Source organism: Fundulus heteroclitus, chromosome 22, assembly GCF_011125445.2.
Source record: "Fundulus heteroclitus isolate FHET01 chromosome 22, MU-UCD_Fhet_4.1, whole genome shotgun sequence".
Taxonomy (NCBI): domain Eukaryota; kingdom Metazoa; phylum Chordata; class Actinopteri; order Cyprinodontiformes; family Fundulidae; genus Fundulus; species Fundulus heteroclitus.
The window spans coordinates 6,188,936-6,204,163 of NC_046382.1; the positions used below are offsets into that span (position 1 = coordinate 6,188,936).

At 43.0% G+C, this 15,228-nt stretch overlaps 1 protein-coding gene across 14 annotated transcripts in view; it reads right to left on the bottom strand.

The window, feature by feature from the left end:
• lrrfip2 (leucine rich repeat (in FLII) interacting protein 2) overlaps window positions 1-14,840 on the bottom strand; it is a 44,174-nt gene extending 29,334 nt beyond the window's left edge. For 9 of the 14 annotated variants that reach the window (XM_036126511.1, XM_036126506.1, XM_036126509.1 and 6 more), the window contains exons 1-2: window positions 14,659-14,840; window positions 8,695-8,866 (exon numbers count right to left, since the gene is read on the bottom strand). In XM_036126511.1, coding sequence (XP_035982404.1) covers window positions 8,695-8,784 — 90 coding nt within the window. In that variant the 5' untranslated portion in view covers window positions 8,785-8,866; window positions 14,659-14,840. The remainder of the gene's footprint in view (window positions 1-8,694; window positions 8,867-14,658) is intronic. The other 5 variants (XM_036126518.1, XM_036126516.1, XM_036126517.1 and 2 more) reach the window with 2 other exon arrangements.
• Between the last annotated feature and the right edge of the window lie 388 nt (window positions 14,841-15,228).

Sequence of the window (15,228 nt, forward strand, 5' to 3'; positions counted from 1 at the left end):
GCTGTTTGGTCTGATCCTCCATTGTGGCAGCCTGAGAAACCAGACACTCAGTAACGGCCTCCACACAGAAGAGTGGCGCATTTATTTATCGACGGTTGAGACATATTTTTAGTTTCTGACCAGAAGGTCTCATATCAGGGGTTGGTTCGGCGTCAGGTTCTGCTCAGACGGGTTCCCTGCGCATCTCTTAGTGGAGAGAAGCGTGTTTCTCAAGAGGACCTCTCCAGGACGGCCCTGCAGAGGACGGTGAGGGGAGCCAAGAAGTCGGAGAGATTCCAGGCAGACTTGAACAGTTTTATCTGCCTTTATCCATTTCTATTGTGTCTCATTCATTTTTCACACCATCTTCCCCACAGAGCGGCGTCTCCTTTCTAATCTCTGCCGTCTAGCTGTCAGAGAAGTGGCGATGATCTGATGGTATCTGCGTGCCTGCACAGGTATGTCTGACGGTAAACGCCAGAGAAAGACGTTCCAGGCTACCTCAAAGCGGATCTTCTCAGGTTTTCTGCTCCGTGAACAACTGCTGGGTGGAAAACCTCAACTCCTCCGTTTCTCCTCCTCGTTTAAAGCCAGGACTTTATAAACAGGACTTGTTTCTAATCTGCATGTAAACACGGAGACTTAAACGGCGTGTAATCACGGCCGTGACAGTGAAGTCTCCGCGGGTCCAGAGTGAAGGAATCTGCCCCGGCAGGAGGCAATTCTCCACATTAGCTCGGCAGAAGGTAACGATTTAAGCAACCCCCCCTGCACAGGCTGGGGGGGGGGAGGAGCCCTTGAGCCACGCAGGGTTCTGTGAGGCCGGTTCCATTACGTAACGCGCGCGCTGCAAACGGTCCCGAAATATTCAAACGCGTCGCGCTGCGCCTTATCTGCAGCCTGCAGACGGCCATAAATACTGGAGATAGGGCGCAGAGCCGCAGAGAGACACGGCCCGCATTCCAGCCGCTCTTATCTGCCCGGCCAGAACCAGACGCTGGTTCTGGTCCGGTCAGGGTCTGGAGCCCCAGCAGCAGGACTTCATGTTTCTCTGTGACAGGGAGGAGGAACGTTGTTGCTTTGGTCGATGGTAGAGCAGGTTCTGGGTCGGGTCATGGAAACGTGAGGACAAATAAAACCATGTGTTGTTTGTTTTCATGGTTATAATCTTAAAGTCAACGTTTAGGTAAGAAGTGGAGGTTAAACTGTGACCCGTGTAGCGGGTGGGTTAGTTTCTGCTATCAGGACCATAAAAATATATATAAGTTGATTAAATTTTTTAATTCAGCGCCTCTAGTTAGGCTTTCAGGCGTTGTGACGGTCAGACACCTTCTGCTGCACGCTGCCTGTCAGCTGGCTGAACCTTCTTCCCTCCCTTACAGAAACACTTTTCCAGAAAACCCGACCAGTCATCATTTATTAAAGTGTTGGACGGCGCTGGATTAAACCTGAGGCTGCACGATATAGAAAAAAAAAGCATGTCGATAAAATAGAAATCAGATTGATCGATATCAATAATTAGCAAAAGATTTTAAATATATATATTTTAGGTGCAGCTCTGGCCGTTTTATGCTGTTGCTTAATGACCAATTATTAAATAAAGAACCCTTAATTCAAACTCAAGCCTTTATTCAACCAAAAAATCTTAAAAAGTCTTAAAAAGAAAACCAGAACATGTGATCTCTGGACTCTTTGAAGGGGGCGGAGCTTTTCTGGGTCTGCGTTGTGATTGGTTTAAAGGAATAATTATGTATTATTAACTGACATGATAGGCTACTGTGTTTCCCACAGGAATTTGCTTAGGCGAGGCGGTGAGTTCACTATATGCACGCGCGAAAGCAACAACAAAAAGACGCGTGTTAACGTCAAATAAACATGCAAGCATATCGAGGTTTCATTATTATTATTATTATTATTTATTTATGTTGGCGAGGCGGTAGCGCTGCGGGAAACCCTGGGCTAGAATGTAAAAAGGAAAATTGTTATTCTATTGAACTTTTTAATGAATCTTTTTTCCTATGGAACGACATGTCAATCGATTAATATCTGTCGTTATTGAATTATCGTCCAGTCCTAATTAAACCTAACTTTGTTAAAGCCACACTAAGTAATTCTCCAGTGGTGCTCCCCCTACAGGACCTTTTGAAAATGGCACTGTCGTAAAAACTCTCTCCCCTCCGCAGATCGACAGAGAAAGATGTTTGTATGACGGGAGACGGGCTGTTAGTCCAGCGTAAGGCAGAAGTCTATTTTTCTGTTTATTTAGGAGACGGAGGAGGACAAGGAGGAGGTGAGACAGAGACGTGTGGATGAGGACGGATAACGGCCGGAGTCTCTGGCTCGCTGTCTGCAGCAATGGGAGCTCGTCTATTTATAGCTCTTAAACTAGAGGCTGAGTTTATTGTCCACATAAGAGACTTCAGGGTCAAAAACAAGCCCAATAAACCACAACCTGAGACTCACAAACTTTACTAGAGACTAGGGCTGGACGATGATTCAATAATAATAATATATTAGATGATAGATGATGTATCATAGGTAAAAAGGTCAATAAGTTCAGTTTTCCTTCCTTGTGCATTCTAACCATGTAAGTTAATATTACAGTAATTACATTCTCCCAACCAATCAAAACGCAGACCCGGGAGCCAAGCTCCGCCCCCTTCAAAGAGTTCAGAGAGCACACGTTCTTTTTTCATCTTCTAAAAACTTGCAGTTTTGGTAAAAAGTTGGTTGAATAAAGGATTTAGTTTGAATTCAGTGTTTATGTGGTCTGTATCTAAAAATAGGTTGATAAAATGGTCAGGGCTGCCTTTAAAATATAGGTTTTGAATTTGTTTATCGCTATGGATCAATATGATTTCTATTTTACCAATATGCTTTTCCTCTATATCATCCAGGCCTAAATGAAGCTTAATAAAAACGAGCCAGACGTTGCTCATAATACGCAGACTTTTAACACCACTATGGATGCCAATGGCTGCCGTAAAGCTGTTCGTCTCACCGCCAGAACCAGAATGAGCCAGAACACAACCCATAAACACTTAGATTACCATCACAGGGACGTAGACGAGGATATATTACGGTAAAAATGTTACTTAGTGTGGCTTTAAGCTAAGAGCAGCACGTCTGTGATGCAGCTGACTGCAGCCTCTGCTGCAGCAGACAGCCTGACCAATTAATCAGCTTACTGGGCTTAAAGTCTGAATATAAACAACAAACCTGTAAAAAGAAGGTATGTTTTGCACGACAAGCAGATTTATTTGAAATTCACCTAAATAAAAGGCTGGTTTTATATCGATATCTAATATTAATATTGCAGTTTTGGCTGATAAACCATATTTATTATTATCTACATTTTTGGCCCTTTTGCCATAATCAGAAAACGACCACTCAGCTGACGTCGCCTTATTACTTCGGTTAAACACCCACAATGCTCTGCTGTATCACCTCCAAGGTCACATGACCAAACAAAGACCACAAGCCCCCCCGCCCCCCCAGAAACACAAACAGCAGCAGGATGGACATAAAACTGATTGTTAATTTCGGCCCAGTCTCACTTATCGGACTGATATGTGACGGGTACCTTTCACATCTAAACTGATACCGCTACTTAATGGTACGTATTTTAGATACTTCTGTGTGTTTATGTATAATAAATGTTAATTTATTCATAAAATCTCAAATTTTTTTTAACCTAAATGTTTCACGTGAATCGGTACTTCGGTCGGTGCCTATAAAAGTACCGGACTCGGTACCCGTCCCTGTATGTGACGTCAGCTGATGGTCGACTAGCCTGAAAATTAATCATTTAGCGCGCGTTTACTCTGGATTTCTGCTCATGGCTGAAGCTAAATAATAACTGTTGCTTTAGATTTTATATAGCTGTAAGCTGTAAGATGCATTAAGTTTTTAAAAACTTAATTCTTCTATTGTTTTTGCAGCAGAATCAGCTTTATATGCCAGGTATGTGCACACAGTGTATCCCTACAATAAAGCAGGTATAAACCAAACATACAGGCACTATAAACAAAGCAGACACGCTGAAACCACCTGGCTGTGGTGCTTCATGGTTTCTAGCTGCTGCTCTGCTGTGTTTTAGCTCCAGCAGCTCATGCTGGTGGTGAAGGCAGAGGTGAAGGCAGAGATCCTGGTTTAAAAGTGACGCACCAAGCAGGAGCAGCAGCTGTCGATGGGTCTGACCCGCTCTGAGCTCTCCGTCTCGCTCCTATCTTTAGCCCGGCCCGGCCCACGGCCACATGGCGGTTCTGAGACGGTAACCCGACCCGGACAGCGTCCGCGCCGCGACACGCCTCCAGCACGCCGCCGCTGAGCAGGCCTGTCGGAGGCTCGCTAACGGCGCTTCAATTAACGGGATTCCAGCGCCGTGTAACAGCCCAACGCCCCCCCCCCTCTATTCTAAAAAAAGACAATCAGTTTGTGTGTTGAATTTATAAATAGGTCAGAAAAATAGAATAAATTCACAAATTTCACCTCAATTAATACTAAAAATACTCACTAGACAAATTTCACTTACATAAACCTCGCAGTACACAAGGTAACGAGTTATTATTGTAACATTTCTACTCTTTTCTTGGTTTTAAATCTCTTAAAAACGCATTTTTATTTCCTTTAATACTCTGATCTTACTGTGTATAGCATTTTAAAATAGTCTTGTTGTCAACCTGTTTTTTATTTTTTTTTTATTTTATGTATTTTTTAGCCTTTTCTTGTTTTCATTTACACTTTGGCCACAGCTGCGGTTTTTAAAATGTGCTCTAGAAATAAAGCTGATAGATTCTAACAGCTGGTCTCTTTGATTTAATTTAATTAAATAGACCAGAGCAGCATCTACACACCGGCATCTGAAGTTAAACCTTCTACCATATCGTTAGTCCTCCAGGTTTTCTGCTGCAGATTAGTTAATAGTTTAGTTTTAGTTTCTGATCCTGATGCTGCAGAGAAAACTGACCACAGATCAGCGCTTTAGTCTTTAAACGGTGCAGCAAAAACAAGCATTTCTGCTGCTAGCTCACCTTTAGCAAATACAAGACCAGGAAATCCCTCATAGGATAAATTAACGGATATAAATGCTTTAGTTATTATACATTTATTCATTTTCTAAAAGATTTCTCTACCCTGGTCATGAAATAATTTCAGATAAATCTCTTAAATGATAATAATAAATACCAGGAAGGATGCAGTGAAGCTGGAAATTAACCGTTTTTGTTCCCTCAGTTTTTAGTTGAGTTAAAGTGTTTTATGTTTATTGTGTGACTGTATTTATGTCTGACAACGTTATATTTACTACTACTACTACCACCTCTACTACTACTACTATTATTATTATTATTTATGCAGTACTTCCTGGTTAAATGAAGCTAAATAAACGTTTCTTTGGCAGAAAGGCAGATTTTCTGGGAACTAGAGGCGAGTAAAGACGTTTTCTCTGCAGGGAGAAAGTCTTTCACTTTCTCCTGTGGCCTTTGGACTCGGCAGCAGCGTCAATCAGAACCGGCGCCGTCCTGTAAAGACACGCCCTGAGCCCAGCGGGCCCCTTGGACCCTCCAGGTACCGCTGCTCATTGTTGCTGCTGGTAACCTGAGGCGGGTCAGAACCGGGCCGGATCAGGTCCACAGCAGCAGAGCGGGCCGACCCGGCTGCGCTCTTTCAGCCTCTTCCTTACGAAGGGCAGCGATAAGCGGGCCGCTCTGACCTTTGACCCTGCTGCGGTCCGCTAATCCCCACAAAGAAAAGCAGGTTGAGGCGCCGACTGGGCGGGTCCTCTATGGCAAGCCGTTTTAACATAAATTCGGTTTTACCGCCCTTACATTCGAGATATCTCAAATTGTTTTATGACTAGACGTTTTAGCAATTTAAGATATCTCTAATTGTATTTTGACTAGTCAAAATACAATTAGAGATATCTTAAATTACATTCTGACAAGTCGAAATGACATCAGGTTTTCCATTGAGTTGCATGGAGACGCCAATTCAAGATATCTCGAATGAATTACTGACTATCTGAAATACCCATTTCAGATATCTACAATTAAATTACGACTAGTCAAAATTACAATTCAAGATATCTTAAATTTAGTTTTGACTAGTCATAATTCCAATTAAAAGATATCTCAAATGCCACCATAATTCAAGATATCTTAAATGTATTTTTGGATAGGTAAAATGAGCTTTTCCATTTAAGATATCTTAAATTGACATTCTGACTGGTCAAAATGACGTTACTATCTTGAATTACGAAACGGCTTGCCATATTTCATCACACAGGAACCGGAGGCGTGCACTTTTGTTTTCAGAGGAGCCAAAGGAGGGTGCTGTAATGCTTTGTGCCGTCTCGCATGTGAAAATCAAGAGCTAGCTGGCTTTACCATAATTCCGAAGAGGCAGATGCTTTACCACAGTATAAAAACTGCATCTGGTTATTAACTGAACTGGCCCAGGCTGAGGAATATTCCTTATTTCCAGCTTGGACATGAGAAGATAGTAGCGCTTTCAGCTAGCCGTTTTTCAGTGCATTGTGTGTGTCGGCAGCAAGTAAATCCAAAATTCTTTGCAAATTTCTTAAGCATTCTTCAAGTATACTATTTTCGCCCTCTCTGCATATCCCATACTGAAAAAGCTCTTTCTATATTGTGGCATTTTCTTACAAATTATGTCGAAAACAGCCAGCGCCATTGAATGTTCAGGCAGCTTTGGGCAGCTTACAGCCAATAAGGGGCTTACACGCAATGTCTTATTTCAGATATCTTAAATTGTAATTCTGACTAGTCATAATTACGTTCGAGAGATCTTAAATTACAATTACGGATGTGTGACGCTTTTAATGACGAATCCGGTGACGTAATTTGAGATATCTTGAAAGGAATTTTGACTAGTCAAAATGTAATTGAAGATATCTTGAATTATTATTCTTCCTAGTCAGAATGTAAATAAAGACATCTTAAATTACCATTCCGGATAGTCAAAATGTAGTTTTGTCTAGTCAAAATGCATTTTAAGATATCTGGAATGTAATTACGGATAGTCAGACGAAACTGAATTTATGTTAAAACGGCTTGCCATAGTTCCGCTGACGCATGTTCCTACGAGGAGTCGGGACGACCGCGAGGAGCAAATGGAGCGTTTAGACGTTGGAGGCTCGGCCCAAACGGTTCTGATTGAGCCAGAGTTTAAATGCTGTTGGCTAACGGAGGACGGGAACGTGTCTGTCTCTTTAAGACGAAGCGCCGGGCCTCTGTGGAAAAAGCCAGAGGAATGAAGACGAGTGGAACCGGCCCAGGGCAAGTCCTCACAGGCAGGCGGCCCGCTCCGCCCGGCGCTGCTCGAACAAAAACACCTCTGCACTCGACGCCTCCGCGGGCCGAACCAGAACCGACAGCAGCCCAGAAAACCACAACGCGTCTGCAATGAGCAGAACCGGCTCTGGAGCCAGAGCGCTGGGTGGAAAGTTTAACAGAACCGGCCCGGTGCTGAGTTTTCTGCCTGTAGTTGTTTCATAACGGGGTTCTGGTTCTGGACTGGGCCGTCCCAGAACGTTTTCTACGCTGCTGTAAACTGAACTACTTCTCTTTATGATCCAGAACCACGGGTCACGATCCGGCAACAGCTCACCGGTCCAAACTGGGATCAGAACCAAGCAAACAGAAACAAGTTGTAACGCGTAACAAAAATCAATATACGATTAAATGTTCTGGAAGATTTGAGCTTTTTCATGACTCTGTATCCATAATTCATGACGTCGTCCAGCTGGAACCAAACAGACTTTAGAACAAAACCGGGTCTGAAACCAGAGCCGGCTGGTACCAGGTGACATTTCAACTCATTTTATTCTTAAAAGTTGACCCAGAAGAGTCCTGAAGATCTTCAGATATTCCTGATTCCAGGTTTCCTGTGTCTCACACCTCGACCTAGGTTAATTACCGTTATTAATAATTATCTAATTGTTATAATTAGGGCTGAACAATTAATCACATTTTCAATATAATCGTGATTTAAAATAACGCAATTTCCAAATCGTAGAGGTCTGCAATTTTTGGCTATGTAACAATTAGGGAATTAGACGCGTCCATTAGGTGTCAGTAAAATGTTTGAAGTGGGTTTGCCTCCACATGGAAGGGAAGACAGTTGCAGCAGTGAGATAATCTAATTTTATTACTTGTTTTAGAGTTTGTATAATCATACAAAGCATTAAGTACTGGTCAATCAGTTTAATACATAGACTTGTTGTTTGGACTTTGCACTTTATGTTCAACAAGGATTGATGTCTAATTAAATTAAAAGCTGTTCTCTTCAATAATATTCTGATCAATAGAAACATTAAAAGTTTAAATTTAAAATAGTCCTTGTTTACAAACATCTTTATTTAGACGCCATTTTTGTTGCTTGTGGTTAATGCAGAGAAAAGTCAAAATAGCAATTTTGGTTGAAATATATTGTAAGCAGAACGCAATAATTTCTGCTCTGAGTTTAGATGCTGTAGGTCTTTAAGCAACTAATCCACATGGCGAGGAAACTAATTGATTTGTTGTTTGTATATATTTTGAAACACATGATAAATTAAACTGGGGGGAAAAAAATTGCATTAAATCACAATATTAAGAGAAAAAAAAAATCGCAATTAGATTATTTTCCAAAATCGTTCAGCCCTAGTTATAATCAGAGCTGCATGTGTGGATCAGAGCGACATCGTGAACGTACCTCCCGAGCGATGCTGCTCAGAGCCTCGTCCTCCGCTGAGAAGCGGTCCTTCAGAGGAGTCCTCTTCCTGCCGGCGCCCTGCGTCCCCATGTCGGCTCAGCGGTCTCAGCGAGGCGTGAGGCTGGAATCAGGCGGGAAACAGGCGGGAAACAGGCGGGCTGGTGGCAAACACCTGGGAGACAGAGAGAGGAGAAAGCTGGAGGTTACACATAGCGGGTCCAGCCATAACATTATGACACTAAGAGCCAGAACCAAAGACCAGTGGAGCAGGTTCTGGAGGAACCCTGGGTATCGGCTCGGTTCTGGTTAAGAACCCCGACTACAGCCTCATTTATTCTGCTTTCATTTACTGGGACCTCCAGAACCCAGAGTTCTGCTTTTACGAGCCACCAGTGGGTAATTCTGAGCCACGCTGAGAACAGCTTGAAGCTGACATGAATGGATGTTTTTGGCTGATTTCTCTTCAGGAACGTTAGCAGACTAGACGGCGTATTTTCCAGCAGCTCTGACGTTACGTCACTCGCTGGGGGGGGGGGGGGGGGGGGGGGGCAGCTGCTCAACAACTTTCACCGTTTCCTGAAACACAGACAGAGCCGAGGCTTTAACGCGGCGCTGGCGTTAGCGGCGCTGGCGTTAGCGTGACCGCGGGGTCCCTGAAGGCAGCGCGTCTGACGGCAGAGCAACAAGCCGGAGCGGCGGCGCTGGAGGAACGGCCGACGTTCCTGGTTCCCAGCGCGGCTCTGGAACAGAAGCTCCTCCGACTCTGATGACTCTGATTACACGGCCGGACCTTCTCTGTGTCTCTGGGTCCACCTGCGCCGCCTCAGGCTGGAGGAGACAATGTTGCTGCACACTTCTGACCGTTCAGCAGTCAGAGCTCCAGGGGTTACCGTTACAGAGGAGAGCTGCTCCACATGTCAAGACCGTCACCTTTGACCTTGTCCTTTAATTGCCAGATATGCGGTAAAACCTCACCAGTACAATTAAAGTGGAATAAATGAAGTCTAGAAGCACCAAACGCTGCTTTAACTCTGCAAACTGCTCATTTTCAGGCCGTCTGCAGCGACTGATTTATTGTCCAGATTTATTGATTTATTGTCTTGTTATAGTTGGGATACGTCTCCTAGTTTCATATTATATCAATTAGGGATGGACGATATCGACTCTTTGTGTCTTTGTGTCATTTATTGTGATAATAAAAGTGAAAGAAGCCTCGTTAACCACTTCTTTGCAGCCTTTCTGGACCGCTGTACGGCTGACATGCAGCCAAAGTCCCACAAACAGCAGCAGAGACATTTTAATAAACAGGCTTCCTGAGGACGGCCGCTCTATGAACACGGATACTTTCACTAACTGGCACAGAGCGGCAGATTAATCGTATTGTTTAGTTACCAATCGACGCTCTCATGGAACAAACGGTGGTAAATGTAGTAAAGCAAATAAAAATGCTGACAATAGGACCAGTTCTTGTTATTAATTGGACTTTCCTTATTTATAAAGGAAAGTTTCAGGCTAAACAGATCACTGAAGCCGGTCAGGATAAGATCAGCTGATTGGTGCGTCTCTATAAAAGCAGAACAGACGCGGTACTTCCTGTTCTACTCCTGGCAGCGTTTACTGAGCACGCGCTGCGTCTGAGGCGCCGTTTTCTCTGCGGGTTACGGTCACGGTCAGCGTGGACCAACACGAACAACAGCAGCCCTGAGGCTCTGTCGCTGACGACTGGTTGGTCTACAGTAGGGCTGAACAATTAATCGCATTTTCAATATAATCGTGATTTAAAAAAACGCAATTTCCAAATCGTAGAGGTCTGCAATTTTTGGCTATGTAACAATTAGGGAATCAGACGCGTCCTTTAGGTGTCGGTAAAATGTTTAAAGTGGGTTTGCCTCCACATGGAAGGGAAGATGGTTGCAGCAGTGAGATAATCTAATTGTATTACTTGTTTTAGAGTTTATATAATCATACAAAGCATTAAGTACAGGTCAATCAGTTTAATACATAGACTTGCTTGTTGGTTGGACATTGCACTTTATGTTCAACAATGATTTTAAATTAATTAAATGATGTCCAATTAAATTAAAAGCTGTTCTCTTCAATAATATTCTGATCAATAGAAACATTAAAAGTTCATATTTAAAATAGTTCTTGTTTACAAACATCTTTATTTAGAGGCCATTTTTGTTGCTTGTGGTTAATGCAGAGAAAAGTCAAAATTGCAATTTTGGTTGAAATAAATCGTAGGCAGAACGCAATAATTTCTGCTCTGAGTTTAGATGCTGCGGGTCTTTTAGCAACTAATCTGCACAGCGAGGAAACAAATTGATTTGTTGTTTGTATATGTTTATAAACACATGATAAATTAAACTGGGGGGAAAAAATTGCATTAAATCGCAATATTAAGAAAAAAACAAATCGCAATTAGATTATTTTCCAAAATCGTTCAGCCCTAGTCTACAGCCATCTTCTGGGTCCCTGAAGGCTCCGGTGGGCGGCGAGGAGCCGTGTAATGTCCGTCTGACCTGAACGCCACACCAGGACCTGGGGAGCAGCGCCGCGGGCCTTAAGGTGGGCACTCATAACGTCACGGCTGTCTGCGTTTAACCCTCAGAGGTCTGCTGTTCCTGCAGCAGGACACAAAGTGCTGATGTAGGGGCCCCATCAGGGCTGCTGAGGGCCCGTCATGGCCGACGTAACGCAGCTTCAGAGATTCAGGCAAGATGTTCAAACCACCGACCAATCATTCGTCTGATAAAGTTTACTGACAGGACCTAAAATAGAGCTGACCGGGGCCCTTCAGGGGCCCAGATGGGGCCCAGGAGTTCTGGAGATGATCCGGTCTGCTAGGGTCCATAAAACCTCCAAGTACACACTGAAACGTCAGATGTTGGTTTCTATGGTTCAGGTCCGCAGCTGGTGAAGAGACGGGGTGTTACGACAGCGTATTAGAGCCATTGTGGATAAAAGAAAAAAGAAAGAAAAAAAAAAGTAATTTTCTGGCAAAAAAAAAATCTAATTCTGAGATTAATTTCACATATTTTCAATACAAAACCTTGCAAAAGGTTGAAAAGTCACCAATCTCTGCCTAAATATTCAGAAGTTTTGCGATTTATTTAACATATTTTCAAGGGAAAGCTCAGAAAATCTCAGGAAAAATAAAAATAAAACTCAAAGGTATTCATGATTAAAAAGGCAGATATTTTCAACATTTAAACTAAAGATATTTTCCGACATTGTTGAGGCAGAAATTTGCAAGAACAAAACTCTGAAATGTATCAGAAAAAGATTTTAAAAGTAGATATTTAGGATAAATAACGGCAGAACTCCTCTAAGATTTAAGTGGCGAATTAAGGAGACGCGCTTATAAATGTTTAGCTACATGCTCTTTCTCTCTATGAGGTTGACTTGAGATCATCCGCCTCTGACTTCTCCTCGTTTGTGATGAGAATCTTCATCATGGCTGCAGCAAGCAGGTGTTTTAATGCTGCATCAGCAGAAAATGATGAAAGCTATGAAGAGCGACAGCGTTTCCTGGTAGGTGGATGTGCCGACTGGCCTTTATAAAGCAGGATGGACCTTAAGCATCGTGGAAACTGTGCCTCTCCGCTCTGCCTCCAGACTCAGAGAAGCTGATTTCCAAATCAGATGCAAAATTGACTTTTATCTGAGAAGAGGATCAAGTTCTGCTGGACCCAGGCACTGAAACCACCTCTGGGTCAGTAACCCACACTCTGCATGAGGTCTGAGGATAACTTAACGACAACATGTATAATCGATCTGACAGACGTCTGGTGCAATGAGGAAAAATTATAAATAAAAAGTTTAGTCTTCATTAAGGTTAAAAAGGTTTCATTTAGTGTTTATAACTAGCAAAAACCTGCAGTTTTGATGAAAAAAGTTGATTCAATTCAGTGTTTGAGTGTTCGTTATCTATAAATAGGTCACTGAACAGCACAAAGCAGCCAGGGCTGCACTTAAAATAACAGTTTTTAGATGAATTTGTTTATAATTATCCATATGATATCTGCTTTACCAATTTTCCTACTCCGTCCAGCCACAGTCCACCTTTTAATCAATCAGCACCGAGCTACTGGACCAGTTTTCCGTCCTTTTTAGGCTGCTGGCACTTTTTCCTTCCACTCAACTTTCCCTTATTACTGCATGGATGCAGCTTCTCTCGCTGTGGCTTAACCTCCTAGTGAAGGGTGTCAGTGAGCGCTGGGGAGGTCGGCCATCTTTATTATGAGTCTGTAGGTTATACCAGAACCAGAGGTGGGTGGTAACTAGTTACATTTACTCAGTTACATTTACCTGAGTAACTTTTTTGAAGAAATAAAATTACTTCTAAGAGTATTTTTACTGCACTGTACTTTTTACTTTTACTTCAGTAATATTATTACTCAGGTAATGGGTAAAATATCTGGCTGCCCTGCCTGCTGTGAATAACTTCATGAATAAAAAACAAACTTATTTTAACCAAAAATGCACCAGAGACAAAAACCTGGAGTTTATGTTAAAGTTAGACTTCTTATTTATACACCAGCTTTGTTATTTTAATGTTACTTTCTATCTGCTGAGATTATTGAGCCATTTGGAGGTTAAATGAACGTAAAGTAAACAGTAGATACTGGTATTGTACTACCAATAACAATATCTACTGTTTACTGTACGTTTATATTGCTCTAACATTCTGCATATACATTAGATGCTATAAGTGTTGTTTTCAAGTCTAATGTTAAAAATATGTTAGTTCTGCCTGAATTTTATGTTATTATGTTATTCTTTATATATATATATTTTTTTTCTTTTTAGTCTTTAAAATACCAGAATTTGCCCATAACTTTATATTATTGTCTGCCAAATTACATAATCTTTAATCTTTAGATCATGAGCTGTTATGATTAATTACTCAGTACTTGCCTCCTTGCTTGTTAGGTAATTTATGGCTGACAACTTTTACTTTCACTTGAGTAAAGACATGCTGCAGTATTCCTACTCGTACCTGAGTGCAGTTTTTTTTTTGGCTCCTCTACCATAACATTACAGCATTAACCAACTTTTTACGCACTTACTCCTGTTTTTTTTTTTTAATTCTCTGTCAGCCACAGTCATCAAAACAAACGCGAATAAAGCGAGTCTGACGCATCGCCACAACTTTTCCAGTGAACGGACTCCAGTGTCCCCTGCGGCCCTGGGGGAGGCCTGGTTGCCCCCCTCCGGAGGCTGGATGGTCGGCATCAGGGGCCGCGTCATGACGCATGGAGCCAGAGGAAGGTATGCGCTCCCCATGGAAATATTTGGTGATCTAACCCCTTTGGATCGGAAACAGAGAAAGCTTCAGGTCTGACAACCCGAGCTGGTCTTCAGAGGGAAAAGTGAGCTAAAGGCTCCCCGGCGTGTCGCTTTTTAAAACAATAACGACTTTCCCAAAATTACTGGAGGTGATTAAAAAAAGTGCCAAACACACCTTAACGAGCTGGGATCGGTTCAAAGGATCAGAAACACGCTAAAAAAAACATTATTTATGTCCACATATTTTCATAATGTCGGTAAATAAAGCTCACTGACCACCTTAGCGTGGGTTAAACCGGGTTAATTATAACATTAACTCGGTTAGCCTTAACTCGGAGTTAACGTGTTTAGCTCCAGCAGGCTAACGGCAGCGGCTAGCTTAGCATTCCTCCCTGCTGGAGTTTAACCAGCAACTTTTCCCTTTCGACCGTTTCCTCCGCCTCCAAAAAAAACAAAGAAACAAAGAAAAAAAACCCGGCGCTTTGCTGACCGACGACCCTTCCGACGGCAGCGACGCGCCCGGCGGCTCCGAGCCGCAGACAAGCAGCGGGCAGCGGGACAAAGTTAGCAGGCAGGCTAAGCGGGACTCTCCGGGGTGACAGGCAGGGCGAGCTGGGACTCCCGGCGCCGCTTCTCCCGAGCCCAACGCGGGCGGAGGGGGGGGGGATTTACCTCGGCGACGGCGTCGATGGAAGCGGAGGTTTCTCCCCGGGGTGTGTGTCGTCTATCGGGGCAGAGCCATGCGGGGCGAAGCGGGCAGGACGGCGGTGTTTGTGTCCGCGGTGACAGCTGTCATCGGAGCGCCGCTCTTCCCTCCGCTCTCCTTCAGCCTCCAACTGGAAAAGGTCCCGGATGTTAGGGGAAAATCAGGGCGTGATGCTGCCTTCAGGAGCGGCCGGGAAACGCCCGTTCCTGCTCCGCTTTGGCCAACTTTTTAACATTTTTATACACTAATTAAAATATATTACGTATCGGGAAGGCTTAGGTGATCGCTTTTTATAGTAATGCAAATGTTTTGTTGATTTGGAATAACTTTACATGTGACTGTGTATAATCGAAATTACAAAATCCCGATGCCAGTAAAAGGTTGGTGGGAAGATATTTCTATTTTTAGATAATAATAAAAAAAGGGGTTTGATTTTCCAGTTCACTTAAAAGTGGTTAACGCTCATAGCAGCAAAGCCGCTTTGACTGATCATAAATTGTTTAGAATGATTTTACAGCAAACAGAAAGCCAAGACA